Source organism: Paramormyrops kingsleyae, chromosome 12 (genome assembly GCF_048594095.1).
Source record: "Paramormyrops kingsleyae isolate MSU_618 chromosome 12, PKINGS_0.4, whole genome shotgun sequence".
Taxonomy (NCBI): domain Eukaryota; kingdom Metazoa; phylum Chordata; class Actinopteri; order Osteoglossiformes; family Mormyridae; genus Paramormyrops; species Paramormyrops kingsleyae.
Window position 1 is genome coordinate 23,670,884 of NC_132808.1, and position 20,118 is coordinate 23,691,001.

At 41.6% G+C, this 20,118-nt stretch overlaps 1 protein-coding gene across 1 annotated transcript in view; it reads right to left on the reverse strand.

Moving 5' to 3' along the window:
* The window catches only part of lingo2 (leucine rich repeat and Ig domain containing 2), a 285,847-nt gene extending 266,183 nt beyond the window's left edge, over positions 1-19,664 (reverse strand). Inside the window, exon 1 of the mRNA XM_023822226.2 lies at positions 19,626-19,664. Coding sequence (XP_023677994.2) covers positions 19,626-19,651 — 26 coding nt within the window. The 5' untranslated portion in view covers positions 19,652-19,664. The remainder of the gene's footprint in view (positions 1-19,625) is intronic.
* Between the last annotated feature and the right edge of the window lie 454 nt (positions 19,665-20,118).

The following is a 20,118-nucleotide window of genomic DNA, read 5'->3' on the forward strand; positions in this document are numbered from 1 at the left end:
TTTGCATTAGGAATCCATTAAGTTCAACTGTTCTCTAGCACTTTTTAAGTAGAATTTTCAAGTTCTGAGTTATTGGAAATACAACATGTATCGCAATGTGTGATACAACTAATAATTAGTAATATGAAGAATATGCCCTTTTTCCTTCAGATAATTCATGCATATTGATCACTGGTATCTCCGTGCATTTCAACCAATCAGATGGTGGTGATGCAATCAGCTCAGTTTGGTCTCACGGGTAGAAGGGTCATGTGATCATGGGTACAGGTCGGGTACGATTTGCATACATTACAATGGAAAACCATTATTTTGCGGTACAGGTCAATCGTAGTGCCAATGGAAAAGCATCATTTGGTTCAGATTTGTCATGACAAATTAATAAAACGATTTTCTAACATCAGTCTCACCAATTTGGTCGGTCTTCATGCTTGGGAACAAATCACTTGTGATTTCAAAACCCTCACTTTGACTCGTCCGCCACGACTAGGTGACACGACAAACCAATCATGCTCCCTCTTTCATCCAGAAAAGATGTTTCAGAGAAGGGGGATCCTGTTGATGAGCAGAGCTGAAAAGCCACAAATGATATAACTGAAATGGGATGTAAGAGCATTACTGAGCATCAATTGAGGGCCACGGGGGGGGGGGGGGGGGGGGGGGGGACAGCAGAGCTGAATACAAACTGGAAATAACAGAGTCATACTGGGAGGAACGGGGTGAGGATATGGGGGGATTGCCAGGGCGGGGTATTAGCATGGAGGTCTTCACCTACTGAGCCATGGCATCTGTTTACATGTAGCCTCTCCTTCTGTCTGCAAGGACATTTAAAACCTGGACATGGCCCTGCATTCAAACCCAATCCCTGCATGAAGACGCTTCCCATTGTTTACCTACTGGGGAGCTTATAGAAAACAGCTCTCACCATTTAAACCATGCATTTCATTCTGCTGATCGCAGAGGTGACCCAACAGGAACGAACCAGGGAGTCTGCAGGGCTATTTTTTAATTATTTTTTTCCCTTTTACACTTAAATGCAGCGCTGCGTTTTACAAACGTTTTCAGTGCAAAGCAAGATGTGTGATCAACAGACCTGGCACAATCGAGACTGCAGTGCATGATGTATACTGGCTGCACAGTTAGTCGTCGGGTTTGGAAAGATTAAAATTCATTGCAGCTCAAGCATCCATTGAGTGTAAATCGTAAGAAAAGCGTGTTTCTATCCATCTTCTGACCGTTTGTCTAATACAGGGTCAGTGTGGGCCTGGACCCTTCCTGGGGAAGCACAAGGCACGAGGAGGACTCACCCAGGGATGGGGTGCCAGCCCAATACAGCACAAACACACACAAACGCACTGCAGCGCATGGGGCTACACGGCTGGGGATGCAAGAGTTAAGATCTGTCACATGCAGAGTTATGCAGTTGCAACTCTTGGAAAACTGCTAATCTGTTTACTCCTTAGACCGTGAAGCAAATAGTTAAATGGAAAAAAAATAAAAATATATTACATAAAATGGTTAAAAGTGGAGATACTGTAGATACTACAGTATATAAACAAAAGTGATATTTAAGGGGTGGCAAGATGTATCATAAAAGTTAAGTAAGACTATAAGCTATAAACAGAAGTGATATTAAAGGCATTCATTCCAATATATAATGTACAAAAACAGCAATGTGTGATGTGCAAAAACTGCAATGTACGATGTGCAAAAACTGCAATGTACGATGTGCAAAAACTGCAATGTACGATGTGCAAAAACTGTACAGTGTGAATACAACAGTAGACAAATATATAATAGACATAAGGATGAACTATTATGAGAGTTGGCGTGAAAGTTTTCAGTATAAGACATTAACTTTTTCTTAAGCTGATCTGGGGTTAATTTAAATAAATTGTCCATTAAGCATGATCAGTGGCCCCCATCCCATCATCCTTTGCGGCGGATTGCCCACCTGAAAATTGCCCCACCACGAGCTGACTGGGGCATGTGAAAGGTGACTGAGCCAGTACAGTGTTAGAGGTGTGAAATCTACATTGTCTTTTTAAAGACAGTAAAATCTCCCCCCAGCTCCTCTTCCATTTGTTTCACCGTCTGCCTGTCCCATTCACCTGTGAAGCTGCAATATCATCGGCAAGTAAGTCTTTGGACTGCAAAGGGGGACCCAGAACCTAAGAGGAACCTGCATAGCGTCAAGGAAGACAAACTGGCTGGGCTGGTTGCCTCATGCAATCCAAAAATCAGCCTTGTGGCATACGTGGCTTTTTCGCTCAATACCCATAGCAGCCCACATCTGGCGACCATCGATTAGCATGGCACAGAGTCCAAATAGATGTTTCTACCACGCTGTCTACCAGCCCCCCCCCCAGCTCAATCAAGCCTTATCTAAGGGCGCCGCTGATCTGTAATAATGGCCGTTAAAAAAAAAAATGGCAAAAAAAAACACTGCGTTTATTTATGCCATTTGCCACTTCAGTCACCAGTAGTAGGATTTCTTTTTGTCAGAGAACAATTTGCTTTATGAGGGGGACGTGGGTAATTATCCATAACAGATATTATTTAACGCCCCGCCACGAGAGCCCTGGCGTTTTTCTGTAGGCCCAGGGTATCCGGAGGGAGTGTTGTTTGTGTCACGGCCGCTGACAAGCTTTCAGCGACGACAGCTGTGCTGTTGTGTCGACGTGAATATTTTTCTCAGGTGTTATAAATGTCGACAGTTTCAATACCAGGTGCTTTCGCGCCTTGACAAATTGTGACTGCAAGTCACTTCCTATTAGCTAATTAGGAACAGAACTGCGTAAATAATTCAATGAAGGTAAACAAACTCTGTTCGCTTTAGACTTCATATTTTCATTTAAATTCTGACCGTAAGGACGTAGCGTGTGGTGAACGAGTAGGGTTTCATTTTGAGTACCGTTCCTGATTAACTATACGCTCTATGGCGAAAATCTGTAGGCTGTTTATCTAGAAATGAATACCCCACACAATCAAAAAGATCACTACGGGATTAACAGAATGACCCATACATCCCAGAGTATGTGAAGATGCTTTTTTTCTTTTTAACATGCTTTGTTTTAAAGTCTGGGTTCAATCTCTGCCTTCAGACTGAAAAACCTGAAGGTGCAGATAAGACTGCCCTGTCCTCCAAATCACCCTACCGTCTAAGCTTCTATTATCTACCCATATTTCTATTGTGAACATGAAAACACCATGGCAACCAGATCCAACTAAACATCCAATCTCTCCCCATCCAGGGTAAACCATTCAAGCGCAGTATGAACACACAGCATACTGCACTTTCTGTTTCATATAATGTAAGCTATCTAGGCTTACAACGTAAATGATTACTGGTTAGGGAACATACATATATGAATTATAGGCTGCCATACATTTCACACACACAAACACAGAGAAACTGGCATAAATTTCAATTTAATGTAGGGTATATATAAATTTCAGAATTTCAATCATATCTTTAGAATCATACCAGGATCATAGGTAGGGGCATAGGGAATAGACCCTGTTTTGCGGGGGGGGGGGGTCATGGGTGATTCTAGACTGGCAATTCTAGAACCTACTTTGGGGGACATAAGTGATTCCTGACGATGAATGTAGCCCCTATCTTTTGTCTCAGGACTCCTGAAAGACTATATTCTTTAAAATCCATTTAAGAATCTCTCTCCCCAACAAATTTTCTTTTCCAGGAAGGAGGGGGTATCCCATTTTTCTCTAAATTGAAAGTGGCAACCCTACTTTAATAGCCCTACCCCCCCCCTTCCAAGGACCAAACCCTCAAGTCTCCCCTGGGTAGGAGTAAACATTAGTTCTTGAGACAAAAGATTTTTTAAACAGATTCTTAAAAGGTAGGACAAGAGGGTATAAAAAATGGATGGATGGATGGTAAAATAATTGGTGCACACATGTTATTGAGTTCATGCCAGGTATGGGATACAGCCCTTAGACTTAGATCATGCCACCAATAACGGCTCCCCCAGGAAATCGAACCCTCTGTCCTTCTCAGTCTTCACTGTAATGTCTCCACCCCCCCCCACACTGCACTGCAGTCCCTGGACACCACTGCAAAGACGCGCAGCCAAACAGCACCCAGAACACCTTACCTTACAATGGTGATTTATCTGCCCATTATAAAGCCATCAATAATAGAGCACTTCTCACACAATGTGTCCCATCCCGGCTTCTCATTGGACGGGTTAGCAACACTCATCCCAGCTTCTTACCTGATTTGCTAAAAATATTCTATGACATCTTCTGCAGTGAATTACAGTATGTAGACGTAACATAATTTACTTATTATGATGAGGAATGCATTTATAATTTTTTATGGCGGTTTTGCTAAGTGGATTGGTCGTAACTTGAGCTGAGCTCTTTAATAAGTTTTCCGGAAGGATAAAATATTCACACGGTCAGAGTGTAAATAATTCTGCATCCATATTTTCTTGTACCTCATATGGAGGGTCTGTCATGAACATCATCAAGTAATATAGAGATTTATAGGTAATACATATAAAATGATGTCTATCCAAAACGGATTTATTACTGGAAATGACTTGTCTTAAGAAATATTGTGAACCTGCAACAAATCTCAAATCTTAATCACAGTCAATTCTGCTAGTGTGTGTGTGTGTGACATCCATTGAGGAAAATAATGTTATTTCCTAAACAAAAAGTAATGTTATGTAAATAATGCCATTCCACTGAAACAGATTAAACCTTTTTGCTCATATTTTACTCACTTTTACATACATGTTCTTCATGCAATGTAATCATACCTACTGTATGAGTTAAGCAGTAAAATGAACATTGGCATTTGAAGCCTTATCAGGTCGTATTTTGGCAAAATACTCTTTACACAACAATGAGTCACGTTCCAGAGGCCTGTTTTACACGGCACTCAAACACGTCAATGCTGTTCCTGTCCTACTCTCTGCCACGTTTACATTCACACTGCCAAAGTGCTTATTTTCTGTTCACGTTTCACTAATTCAGCTGGTCTTGAAGGTGTTTGGACTAACCTGGTGTGTTAAAAGCCTATCGGTCATCATATTTTATATGCACACATGTAGAAGTTAATCAGAGTATGTGGAAAATGGCAGACACACATAACTATAGCTGCCATTTTGAAGGGTGTCATGGTGGTTTATCGGGTCACTCTGCTGCCTTATACTGCTGGGTCACCGGTTTGAATCCCCCTTCTAGTGTGAGTGTGTTGGTATTTATATATTCCATCGTGTGGACATTTAGCCCCCACAATGTGATAAAAACCTGTTATTTTGACGTTGTGGGAACTAATTTTTCAGTCCCCACAAGGGGAAATTCTAATTTTTTAAAAATTTGTGACTGCAATCAAAAAACTAAAAATCAAAACCAAAAGTCTTGCATTTTGTCTGGTTACTTATGGTTAAGGTTAGGGCTGGGTAGCGGTTAAGGTTGTCATTGTTGGGATTAGAGTTTTTCCCATAGAAATGAATGGATCCTGAAATATGCAGTCAGGTGAATTAATATATTACTCACAGTGTGTCTGCTAGTGAAATGGAATCCAGTACAGGTCACCTGGGCTACCTGAAACACACATTAACCCCCACAACCACGTAAATGATTGGAAGACTGCTGTGCAATATTATCTACAAAATTGTGTCCTCCTACCCTCATAATCATTATACCAAAAGTTTTTTTTCTTTCCTGCCTTCCATAGCTCAATGTTTGCTGCGGTCAGAAAAACATATTCACCTTAAATTTTAGCTGTTTGCTTGACCTCGTAATTGAATGCTATGACGGTGAAGACAGCGGCCTGACAGGAAGCGACCAGGCATCCACCAATCGGCTGTGGGGCTTTGGCCAGTCAAGACGTGCCTGAGGTCCAGGAACCCGGACAAAAACGAATCTGGAGTGTCACTCACACTTTCAGATTCACGCAAGCAATCTTACAGCAAATCTATATTAATCCATTATAAACCTGAAATTAGCAACATCAAAAGCGTTGGGGTAGTTTGCAAATCCTACAGACCATTTACAAGGTAATAAAACTCTGACATACATGTAAATGCGTGTGCAGACTGGTTCTGAATTGAAAATCTGACTCCAGCCAGCTGACCAAAGTCGGCAACCCTGGGAAAGGTGAGCGAGTCCGTCTGCGTGACGTCATTGTGTTTAACTGTGGTTTTAAAATGTTGAACGTTTGAATGTGACCAGAGTGCAAAATGCTGGTTTATTTCTCTGAGATCCAGTATACTGGGATTTCAAATATTGGGCTAGATTCATCTGCTGTTGCTCGGATTTTAAGCAGAACTTGGGAAGGAGATTTTTTGCTGGACCTGGAAACACTGCCCCCCGCTGGGTACGGCGGTGGGATGCGGCACGAAGCGGTAAACACGCGAGTCCATCGCCCAGAGGCCTTTGCTACCTCCGCATTTCACACTCCTGTTCCTGTTCGCTTCACTTGCGTTCGGTTCCGCTTTGCTTAGCAAAATAGTCCTTCCGCAGGGCAAACAAACAAACAAACAGACAAACAAACAAACAAAAGAAAATAAAGGTGGAAGAGCAGATAAAATTGAATTTTTTTGACAAACAATCCACAGACTTTTCTCTTTGGATTAATTTTTACAACAAACACATTTATCCATTCTCCTTATTTAATTGTGTCACAACTTCGTTTATGTTTTTACATTACATGGAGAAAAATAAAGCTGAATAAGACTTTCAGTTTTGAATGTTAGTAGTTTTTATGCCCCTGAGTCACTTTCCTTATGTGTTCTTCTTAAATTAAAAACAAAGCATAAAGAAAGAGTCTGCACATCACTTCATAATTAAGCCAAGTATTTATGCAATTACTGTACATTCAAATCTGTTAAACATAATTTCTGATTGAGAGTCATTACTTTAAATGTTTATTGTAGTTGTGTAAGCCTAATAAGAGTTCCTAATTAGGACATTTGTAGGAAAAGCAGACTATGCGATGCAAAACCCACTGAAATCAAAAAGTCAAGTCAAGGAAAGTCACGTAGTCTGTTTGTCATCGTCTCTCCGTGGCCGATTTGCTTTCTAAAAATAAGAAAGCCCGGCTTATCAGACAGAGATTTCAATTTGCACCTTGACGGCTCTCTGGTTATACGGCTGCGCTGTTCACACAGAAGACGACCTCCGCATTGGGAGATGCCCCTCCCTTTTTCTTGCCCTGTGTGTCTGCAGGCGTGGCATGATATGGGCGAATAGACGTATGTTTTCTGCGGACACGCATGTAACAGGCATGCAAAAGAAGGAGCACGCCGGACTGCAAGTGAGGAGCAATCGATGTTGGAGCTACAATGGAGCTGCGTTACTTGCCCTCCCAGCATGCGGTGGGATGCAGAGGAGTATGATGTAGTACCCTCTGTGTAAATTAATCCACGGGGGTTTTCTCCTTGCTTGCGTGGAGTTTTTTTCCCCGCCTCGACGCCACTCTGGCAGCCGGCGGGGTGACTAGTCAGATTTCACGGGCTCCCTAATGCGCCTCCATCGCAGTTGTCTGCCCTCCCACCGCTGATGCAGCTCACCATGCGCGCATTTGTTATCCTGATTAACTCCCCCGCGCCTTTCACGTGGTAAAAGGCGTTTAGTCCGTGCTGAAAGTCAAATTCACGCCTATGGAAACTTCACCACGGCTTGCCAGCGATTCCCTTTCAGGACTTTAGACGCAAATAAATAGATGTCGATGCTCTGATGCGAGCATCATATTTATGCATCATTGATATGTGCGTGTAAGTACGGAACTTAAATACTGTTATTCAATGGGGTCCAGAATTCAGACAGTTATTGACTGCAAGGGATTTGTGTACAAGCATTAAATAAGACAATTTAAATTAAGATAATGTACATTTGTCAAAATAGTTTTGGTCCCTTTAAAATGAGTGGGTGGATGGATGGGGAGGGTCTATTTATTAAAAATTGTGTAATTCTTAAATAGTTCACCCAGTATAGTTGTCCTTGGCCTAATTTATATATGAAAACACACACACACACACACACAGAGACACACACACTATATATATTATATATAACATGTATCCGTGCCTTGATTCTTGTTTGGATGGACCGTTGGTTGGAGGATGGACCGCGGAGTACTGAGGTGGGAGAGGGCAATTCCTGTGAGCGTGGCAGACAGGCTGGGTTATGTACGAACAGGATAGGCCAAGCACAGGATAAAGACAGAAGACAGCGCTCCCCGTCATTGCGATTTCCCGCCGCAGAGCCATGGCGGGAGCCAAAGCCCTCACCTGAACAACCTCCTGAAACACTGGGGTGCTTCCTTTTATCTTAGCCCTGATGAGGTGGATGAACTGCAGATCCCCCCCTCCAGTCTCCAGCTGCTGTCCGTGGTGCTGAAGGAGAGCCCCCCCCCCCCACTCGCCCAGTACCGCAGTCGCTGCCCACAGTCCTGAACTGGACAGTGGCTGGAAAGGCAGGGTGAACGAGGTGGAATTTCCCGGTGCTGACTAACCGTGCATAAATAGCGATGACAGGTCACCGAACTGCCCGGTGCTCTGAATATTAATTCGCCAGAATGTGATGATGCGGACGTCCGTGTGATTCTGAGCTTGGTAATTCAATTCATTAACGGAAAAAAAAAAAAACAGCAAGAGTACCCAGAGGAAACCCACACAATTAAAAGGGTGACATGTAAGCTCTGCATAGCGTGGTGCGAGCTACAGTGTTGTCGTCATACTTATTGTTCCTCTCTAATTCTTTCTAGCAAATTCTCTCTGGTGACCTCAGTGACTTGGTGAGAAGCACTGTGGCCTCAACCATCATACACGACTGCTTCAGTTATACTTAATGTGTTCTTGTGAGTCTCTACCCCTGCGGCTGGAGTTCCATCCAGGGATTCTGCTTCAGAACTTTCCGGAACCGACTTCTGGCACCACATCGGATGAGTGGCTAAAGGAGCGAGATGCATGGAAATTGTGCTGCCATTACTGACCCCATTATGACAAACCAGGCCAACGTTTTACTGCTAATGAAATTTATTACAAGCACATATGTTGCCTGCGAAAATTTCGCTCCCGTTAGCGCTCACTGGCTCATTGCACAGTCCTCCAGGAAAAAAAAAATACGAGCCCAATACAGCACTTTTGTTTTCTCTGGAGGCCGTCAGCGAGGTGTCCCTCCCCCCCCCCCCCACTGTCATGAAAAAGTGCAGTTATAAAAGCTGTCGGGGGAATGGGTGGGGGGGCAGCAGTCCTAATGACATGCATCTGAATCCAGCACCAGTAACTGCTGCTTGGTCTTCACTTGGAACTGTACTAGACCAAAGACCCGTTGCCTTCAGCAAAGCCCTTGCTGAAACAGCTCATTAAAACTCCACAGCACAGACATACAACCAAGACCAGAGGTGACTCCATATTTGCTATTTGAGTTGTTTGCAGAAATTTTGAGCTTATAACCAATTAAACCAGATGAAGCCATTATCTCATTTTGTAGACAATCAACGACTCAAGACTCACTGATGCAGATACATAATTCGTTAACTTGAGTTGTCAATCAGAGGTACTCACTACAGAGTCTGTGATATTACTATCAACTAGTGCAAACCTGCAGTACGACCTGCACCAGGAGATGCAATTTGAATATGATTGGATTTATAGATTAATCGTCAACCAATCCCCCTCAAACATTCTCATCTTTTCAAACCCCTATTTCAATCAACAAAAAAATTCTCTCCAAAACATTATTTTGGGATTACTAATCATTGCATCACTGTTTCCCAGAGATATCTCCAGCTACTGGAATCTCATATGCATTAAAAAAGTTTTTAAATAGGATATTCAGCTCTTACACATTTTACTTTATGTGTTTTAATGTGAAGCCTAAAGGTCACCAAAGGGTCAGTCTAGATGTAACTAATGCCTTTTTTTCTTTTCAAAGATAATAGCATGATTAAAATTTCTCTATAAGTGTCAGCCTAAAAACAAGTGATTTTATTTATATTCCGTGTCATTATTTATTGTTTAGAAGAGCTCTCTGTCTAGAACTTTCAAAACTTACGGTGTAACTGTTTAACCATTTATAAAAAGAATATTTTATTTTATGTATTTTTCGTAGAAGCATTATAGCACAGTCCTACGAGAATCAAACCACAAGATTTATCTTAGAAGTTCTGTTCTTTTACTCACTGTGTTGACTTCATAATAACTAAGCTCTTTTTTGCTTCGGTTGGTAAAAATGTGTATGTTTCTATACTTCATAGTAACTATATTGATTCAATGTAAATTTGATCTGCCAAACAATGATTCCCTCATATGTAATTAGTCATATTTTCTGTTTTAGAGTCTATATGAAATGATGGTTCTTTCATGTTTAAGTAATAATGAAAGTCATTTAATGGCGCCTCTGGTCAGTAATTATCAGTGTCAGTAATTGCCCAATCATCTCAGTTGCTTTTTTCCATTTCGGATCACCAAAAAGTCACGGGATACTGAAAATCGGAGACATGAAATGTGCAGGAAAATCATATCTTTTTAATGCCCATATCGTGATTTTTAAATGTCTTTGACGTACTGAAACATTGCAAAGACCAGGAAGAAATGTGGCAGGTAATTGTTGCAGACTAATTATGCGAAAAATGGCCCTTGATTGTATTAGAAATTGCGGCATCTTGAAAAACAAAAGCTCTGTATTTTTTCCCCAAAGAGTGTTTAATAGTGGGTGGGCTAAAAGTGGACACACACAATTTTCATTTTGCAAAGTAAAGGTTCTATTTTACAAGGTGAAGTTTTCATTTTACAAAGTTATTTTTGAAAGTAGGTATACAGTTTTTACAGTACTGATTACATGTTTAGTCTCTTAGGTGTTCAAAATGTCCTCCGTCAATGTTGATACATTTCTGCAGCCTGTCCCTGACACTGTGACACATTTTAGCTACCCTGGCAGGACCTTTCCACAGCACTGGATTGGGCGACATGGCAGCATTGACTGACCACCAACTTCACCCGACACCCACAGACTCTTTTTTTAGAGGGACAGGAGAAGGTTTTTGAGAGGAAGCCCCACACATTGGATGCACTGAAGGAGTTGCATCTTGCAAGCATTTGTGGACATTGATGCTAACTGGGACTTGTGTGCTAAAGTGTATCAGAGTGTCAGAGACAGGCTGCAGGAATGCATCAACATTGACGGAGGACATTTCAAACACGTAAGAGACTAAACACAATCCAATCTGTACTGTAAAATGAAAACTGCATACCCGCTATTGCCTCCCTCTGTATAATTTCCTTTGAATTAACCTGATTTTGAGACTACCAGAAGTGCATCTATTGGACGCAAACAGAACCTTTTCTGATACATACTACATTTTCAGGTCGAAAAACTGTTACATTTTACTAAAAAAAAACAGGATGCAAGGAACTGATCCAAGAAACAGACATTGCATAATGAACCTGATAAGTCTTTTAATGATGAAAATGAGCAGGACAGGCAAACTGCTAATAATCAGGGCCTTGCTGCTGAAATTGCAAAATCCCTTTTCACAACGCATTAAAAGAGTCAATAGTAATTTTAATGCTGCATTTATTTGTTAACGCTTTTTGCTAAATAGATTAAATGGATCATTCTTTGCCAGTTGTGGTTAGTGCACTAGTTTAATTACAGCAATTTGTAAATACATTTTAATAACAAGACATCAGTTATACTCCCTCACGCCCAGTTTCCCTCCATGATTTTTGGAAATTAAGCGATTTGAAGTGGATGTTCTGACATTCTCGGTCCAATGCAAAGTACAATAATTTCATGAAGTATTAAATGTAGCAATTAATACTGCTTAATATACATTCTACATTCGAATGAGAAAGAGCTGCTGTTCCACAATTCAAAAAAATAAATCAAACGTCTAGCGCACCAAACAACAGATTATACTGCCTTTGTCCAATCAGCACATTCTGTGGCCACCTCCAACGAGAACACATTCCAAGAGTGAACCTCTGCACATTCCTTGGTAAACCCAGCGGAAATACTTGCTGAATGAGGCTCTCCGCAAGGTATTAAGCCTGCTGACTGCTACACAAGTGACTTGACATGTCTCTGTTTGTCTGCGATCGGCCTCCGAGCTCTTGTCTGTTTTCTGACTCCGTTTGCTGTACGTGATGTGAACCTGCCTTCCTCATTGCCCTGGACTGGTTTCTGAAGTCATGGTCTGACCCCGACTCACGGATTACATCTTGGCGCTTGTCAGCTCTCACTGTGAGCCATTGAGCCGATCGCTTTTCACCCAGATCTCGGGATTCCTTCGTCACACAGATGACCACAAAATCCCAGTTGATCTAAAGAATTTAGGAGACCAATCCCAAAGCATGCCGAAAACATCTTCCGAAGTTTTTAACACCCCTCATAAGCTTAAGTTTAGCAATTATTCCTAGATATTTCTGCAGTCTTCTGTAACTGAGTACAACCCAATGTCAGTATTGCATTTGAGTTTAGCAGTCAACACAACATAGGTAAAGGAAAAATGTTTCAAAATATTATTTGAATACATAATTAGTCTGGTCATTATATCATACACTGAACTGACCTAGGTATGGTCTATTAAAGGATGTTCTATATCATATATATTTATACGGGAAAATACTGAATATATTTTGAACATTGAACATTGAATTTACTGAAGGCAGTCCTCAGAATCTCCCATCTGGCTTCATCCAGTTAACTTCAAAGGCTGCACAAGTATAATCCTGCAATTTCATCTTGGCAAAAACAAGATTGTGGGTTCATGAATCCAAAGGTAGGGGCGTGCAGACAAGGCACCCGCAATCCACAGTGGCGGGACTCACTCTGAATCCAGATGGCTCCAACAGCGGCGCCAAATGCACTCAGACGGCTTTTGGAGAGACTGTCGACTGCGATCCGTCCTTATAAGCATGTGTCGCAGATATCTCTGGAGTGACTTTTTCCACCTTAGAAATTATTTTTAATTAGCAAAAATCATCTGGTTGAAGGGTGCTCAAGGACTCATGCATGCATGCATTAACTGCAGGGGCGCAGTCAGGGTGTGTAACGATTGCTATAAACTCTCTCGTATCCTGTTGCATGATCCTTACGAAGCCATTGATTTCCTATAAAATGCCAGATTGATGCAAAAGGTGCCACAAAAAAATATATAACAACCATTGAAACAAAAACAACTAACAACGGTCACAAAGATTTGAGCCGCAGACGATAAAAACTGACACAACTTCTATTGAAATGGGAGTTTCCAAACTATTAGCTTTTTATACCCTTATGTTTCAACACCCCCTCCCCCCAAACACATGTATTATGTACAAACTTGGGTGCATACAGAGACCAGAATTTGTAGCTGACTAAGTGATTTACCCTCCTTTCTCCACTTGCCCTGGACATCTGTTGGGACGACTTCAAAGACCTCGGGAGCTTATGGGCTCCATCAGCTATCAGCAACCACCTTCGCTAATCAGCTGCCACTCTTGGATCCTAAAGGATTCATTGAAAATTCCGGAAATATTGCGGTAGTACTCTCTTTATTATTTTCCTTAATGTCGGTATGTCATAAATAGATCCAATTCTGCAGAACCTGATGTTTTCTCTCTCTGTTGTTTCTGCACTCTGTTTCTATATCCATTTGTCTGGTATGATACATGCTGTACTGACTATACAAACTTAAAGAACTCACATGAACGAGCAACAATATGGAAAAGGGATATTTTCTGTTAAAGTACCTAGGCCTCATTTTGATTGGCACAGCAGTCACTTGCAAGAGAAGGTTCTATGTGAAGATGCATCTATTTCAGACAACCAAGAATAAAAAGATACAGGGAAAACGACTGAAATAGGTTGTGCCTGTGAGGACTGAAATGCCAAGGTCCCGATTCGTCGATCTAAACTTACCCAATCTGATTATTCCAAAGGCATTCTGGGACTTTTTCCCTCTCAAGTAAGGAAACCTGCAAAAATCTGGTACTGATTTTCTATTCTGTTTGCATTTAGGTTTAAAAGTGTTTGCTAGGTTAAAAGGACACACTTACGTCATCTTAGCCAGTCGCCATACATGTAAACAGCTTCCCAATCTCCCGATATCACCTGAGTTTAACACCTGGCCAAAATAAATCTGTTTCTTTGGTGGGGGAGAGCCAGCGACTACAGTAGATGATAGGTCAGTAATTGCCAGCACCTCGTGTTCAATCGTTATCTATAATTTGAAGGTGTTTGGGCAAAGATTCAATTTCTTCCTTCCGTCTATCATGCTTCACCCCACAGAAATTAATGGCATGTCCTTTTCATGGCTGAAGATAGGGGGGATTAAGATTTGTTTATCTGGATGAACTTCACCGTGCTTCGATCTAACAACCAAGACAGCTAATTGAAAAAGGGAAGTTTTGCGACAAAAAAACTGGCACAAACTATTATGCCAGTGATAGCAAACACAGACAAAAGAAAAATCTGTAACTTATTTCTATGATTTATCTGCATATAATAAATAATAAATCAATTAAATGCAGCCATCACTCTAAAGGTAAGCAGAAAGTTGCCATGAGGAACCCATTGGGATCTTAACAGATAAGGATAGAATGAGTACATTATATATATATATATATATATATATATATATATATATATATATATATATATATATATATATATATATATATATATATATATATATATATATATATATATATATATATATATATATATATATATATATATTAAAAAAGACATTCATAGACAAGGGAATAAAATGATACACGATCAGGTGGGTCATCCTTCATCACTCGGTTCTCAACAAATGGACTGATTACATGTGTAAAACGCATCAAAACAATCATACAGCCATGTTTCTCAAAGCAAAGTGTCCAGGAGAATTTTTTTTTGTTACGGTTGTTCACATAGAAAGTTCCTCTGCTTATTTATTTATTTTTTTCTTGAGAATATCTAAAGAATGTCCTATGATAGATTGCAGTTGATGCCATGAAATTATAAACACATTGACATTCAGACTCAAGGAGCCTACAATCCTTGAGTGACTCATATCACCCTAGTGAAAGAAGTAAGCTGCCGTCGTGTGAACATACATCACAAGTCTGAACTTGCTTCATTGATGACATTGACCCTTAGAAGCCAATCTGGAATGTAACAGCGTTTGGTTTCTCTGCTATGCTACACTATCTGTGTGACAGAACTGGAAAACATTGCCTTGGCAGTCAGGGGGCAATATGCAGAAGATTGGATGAAAAACGCTGACAGGTCCAGAAACTCTCGTCTATACAGGGATTTAGACATAATATCTACTGCACATCTTCAAGATTTAGTCACAAATGTTCAAGTTATTTTGGGCTTCTACAAGAGGTGAGACACTTCCCAAAGTCTTCATATAGTATCTGGGTCTGTAAATTCACAAGACTTATCCAGGATCTCCCAGTCGCAGAACTTCTGAGAGTCAATTGGGTGCTTTGCATTTTGATCATGAAATATTTTTGTTATTATCCTTTCCAGTGGGTGTTGAGTGGATTTGGTGGGTGTTAATGGTGGTAGGCGTATCCAAAAACACTATTATCAACTGTGATTGAACTCTTTGGCCAGTTCATCTGTTCATCAGTCCAGAAGACTAAAAGGTAAACGGTAGGCAAGAGGGCTTGAGCAGGTGAATGACGGTCAGCAGGAAATGCGAGGCTGCGACTTCCGCAGCGCGGCGATTAAGGAGCCAAAGACGCGAATGAAATCCCGCCAGCCGGAGCTTTCACGAGGAAGCCCACTTCCATAATCCTGTAGCCCATGGTGCATCAGCTGCTCTCCTCACTGTGTAGTACAAGCGAGGAAAGCAGCACCGCGAGAGACCAGGCAGCAAGGACCCCATGCTGGGCCTCCAGCCGAGTTTCAAAGGAGCCCTTCTTCTCAGCATCTTTCTGACTCGGCTCTGATACCCAGGAACGCTCTCTGCAAGAATCCCGTGTCTTACCAAAATTACTTACAGCCTCAACTCATAGGAACTGTCTAACAACAAGAAATTTCTGATCCGCTTGATCACTGGTAGTACACGCAGTCCCCAGGTTAAGAACGTCCAACTGACGGACAGCTTGTACTTGCCGTAAGACCTTTTATATTTAACATTTGAGTTAAATACAATGTTTTGTAATAATTAACACACACAGTACTTTGTGACGTTCATGAAAACATTGCGTGAATTCAGCAGTTTGTCGGCTTGGGTTACATTAAGTTCATACTATAAAGTAAAACAAAAATTTGACAAAAAGACACTAAATAAGAACCATATCTTCCTGTGCAGAACTACCTACAAATTCAACTTAGACAGACTTAGGGAATGGATTTCACACTAATCGGAGTACTACCTGTATGCTATACTCATATATGTATGTTTATGTATGTGTGAGAACCTATTTATGAGAATGCACCCTGTGATGGAGAGGAATCCCCTTCAGGGCATCACCAACCCTGCATTTCCTGCGATAGACTCCCACCTCCCCCAGCATAGTACGTTATGTCCTGCGCTTCACGTCCGCCTGTCCCTCCTGTCTCCTCCCTCACGCGGCCCTGATTTGTCTGTTACTTGTTGCCCCTCGTTAGTCTTTGTATTTAAGTACGTGTAGCTCTCGTCAGCCCCAGTCCAGTCACTGACGTTGCTCCTCCTGTCCCCCCGCATCCCTTTACTCACCTACTTCATTTGACCCCTCATAGTCCCATCTGTTTCCCTGCTCCCGTTCAGTTAATTAAACCCCTTTTTTGCCTAATGTCCACCTCCGAGTCCTTTGTTCTGCATGCTGTGGCACAGGAGAGTCAGGTGGACACGACAGGCAGGACGTGACAGTACAGGAAATGGGGTATCGAAAATGGATGGACGTTCGAATATATTAGTATCGGGTGCAGGTTGGTGACATCACAATGGCACCTTAGCTGATTTGCATATCTGGTTGGGCATATGGATAATTAGTTATGTGTGTCTATAGGTGTTTTCTAAAACGTTACCTATGTCGTACCTAGATGTTATCCAGGTTATGGCGCTAAATACGTATACAGTTAAGATTCGGTGAGGACGAGCTGGAATTCAGACATGTCTTAATATTGAAGACCACAGCGCCTGAAGAGGGAGCACCACAACCCCACACTATGCATTGTACATGGGGAGGGGGGGGGGGTGCACAGTTTAACTCACCAAGAGAAATAGTAACGCTGCTGTGACAATGTAACAACTGACAGGCAGTCATTGGTGAAGCAAATGACAAACCGACATGTCAGAACCACACATGCAGTCTGTTTTTATGCTGTATATCGTAATTTTACTTTGCACAAAAAATGACCGTACGCATATAATACAAAGTCAGCAGTTGCTAAAACAAAAAAAAAAAAAAAGTATAAATCCTACGTTTTAATCTTAAACTAAGTAACCAAACTCACCAGATTTGTCAGGGGAGCTGCGTGTTAAATCTGTGTATCATGTGTCAAATATTTCATAATTATATATGTCATTATATATAATATTAGTACATTTGACCACAATTATTCATATTCACTCTCAGTGGCCTAAAATGGTCAGAAAATTGAGGCCTCGTCCAGCTCAGAGTTAATGTTAGTTTTTAGCAGGCAAGTATTTTGCCAGTTACGTATTTCTTTATTTTCGGACACTTGTCTTCCCATCTGACATGGGTAGGTGCAGTGAGGCAGGCCAAGCCTGTCCATGCCCCCCCCCCCCCGTAAACTGGGCATGACTCCACCTTTTTTTCCCACCACAACTTGCTGAGTGCTGAGCAAGGGCAAGCCAGCTACCAAGACTGCACCAGCTACCAAGACTGCACCAGGAGTACCTGAATAAATAATACCGTCATTTATTCTGTCTTCTGGCTGTGTTAAATATATTTACTTTATTAGAATTCCTTCCCAGCAAAAAAAAAAAAAAAACAAAAGCAGAAAGTCTGTGGCACCAATGGTGGTATGTTCATTAAAATCCCTACAGGAGCTGTCCGTCAGAAAGGCTGCAGCTCCTGCGTCGCTCAGGCATGCGCGGACTTCGTAAGCCGTGTTTATGCCTCCACTGCTGCTGATGGGTTAGGTAATTAGGGGATGCGGGCAGCGAATATTACAGTTATTATAATAATCATCGCTTGGATTAAACGATACCCATCAACCAGCTGCATCCTGTGACTATTTTCGTATGTGTTGCGACGGATGGACTCAATGTCATTCATGGAAAGTTTTCAAGGTAATTTATCGCTCTCACCTGTCCAGGCTCAATTATATATGAAGAATGATAATTAAAAGTGTTTGCAAGTGAACGTGAATAAGATCTATAGGTTATGTATAATTGCATACTCTCTGGCGCCATTTACAAACCACGCGGCCCTGATCGTTCACAAATGGCGCGACGCGTTCATGGCATCTTCAGGTCTGTCACAATATCAAATTATGGGAAACACGAGAAAATACACATCAAAGGTTATAGCAGACCACCTTTTCGCATTGTAGTACCTTAATTGTCTCCTTTTGATGTCATGTTCAAAGCCATTCTGGTTTCTCAATGCCTATTCGTATTTTCCTCGGATTACAGGAGAAATGACCTTAGCTTTTAAGATGGTACTTGGAAATATACACACAATACATATTTTCGAGGCCAACCAACATAAATATAACAATACATTTAGATAAAGTTCTATCCAATTTTTGTTAAGATTGTTTAGATAGAAAATATCCCACACATATTATTTTTGATAATTTTTGTTTATCTGAAGATGTAACCTTTGTGTAGCCTCTGATGAAGAACAGAAGAGCTCCTTTCAAGTACAATTCTTCCTAATATTATACCTATATTCTAATAATAATAATAAACATTATTATTATAATCATTAATAATAATAATAAAAATAATGTGACGAATATGGCTATTATTATTATTGTTATTATAGTTGTTGTTGTTGTTGTTGCAAGAAGCCTGTTATTGGATTAGAGTCATGGGGGACCAGCTAAACGTGTCGGACGTTCTCCTTGAGCCAGCGGGACCCTGGGCACTGTGAGGCGCAGCAGGGTGCATTTTAATCACCCTTCGGGGAGAACGAAAGGCAGCCAGCGATCCGCGGTCCTAAATACGTTGGCATACACAGCAGCCCAGCATGACGTCCCCTGAAGTGTCACTTGTGCCTCTTGAAAACGCCGCGCGTCGATGCCCGAATCGCGGATTTGCGGCTTTAAGGTGACTCCAGTAGAGTCCGCTCCGCCGAGGCATGGAGGACTGCCTTGTGTTCCACTCCTTCACATCACTGTTCCTTTCAAAGCGGCGGATACACGCCTGCAGTACAGCCTCGGCGAACAGCCACCAGACTGTGTAATTCTGCCTGTGAGCTTTTACATTCTTTTTATTTCTAAAAAATTTCCCCCTGGTGAAAAGCAGTTCTCGTCGATTTTGTATAGTTATTTATAATTCAAACATTTTTTTTTCACAGTATTGGATTTTTTTTTATATTGAAAAGTATTAATAGGTCTAACTGTTGTAACTATACCATAGCAATAGCTCACTTTATATAGACAGGTGCTTTATAAAAAATACCTTTCTTAGAACCGTTTATTTTTTTATACTAAGAAAGTGTTAAACTAAAAATAAATTGCATGATGACTGTTACGCTTACCCGCTCCTCCTGTTTCTCCTTAGCATGCCTCTAACGATCCACACCAGTTCTGTTTGTCTCTCCTCTCCTTACTGCCCCCTTGTTAACTCACTCCAGTTGCCTCTCGTTTAGCCCCTCGTTAACCTAGTATATAAGTGCTCGCCAGTCTGGTCTTCACCAGCTCTGTCATTGACGTTTCCTCCCTGTTGTGCCTTTGTCCAAACCCTTTCCCAGTCCCCCCCCTGTGACCCTTTTGTTTTCTTGCCCTGTCTTTTCCTTCATTTGTGCCGACTCCCGTTCCTGCGTATTCCGTCCTGCTCCACATGTGACAGAACGACCAGTCGCCAAGCTTGCGCCAGCGGGAGCTTGTGGAGCGCTTAAGGGAGCCCAGCCAGGGTATCCGGGATGAACGATGGGGCTTCCACATGCTTCTCAGCGTCCAGCAGGTAGCTCTCCCCCAGCCCCGCAGAGCATCTCCCATAGGCAGGCCCCAAGCTGCTGGATCACTCCTGCC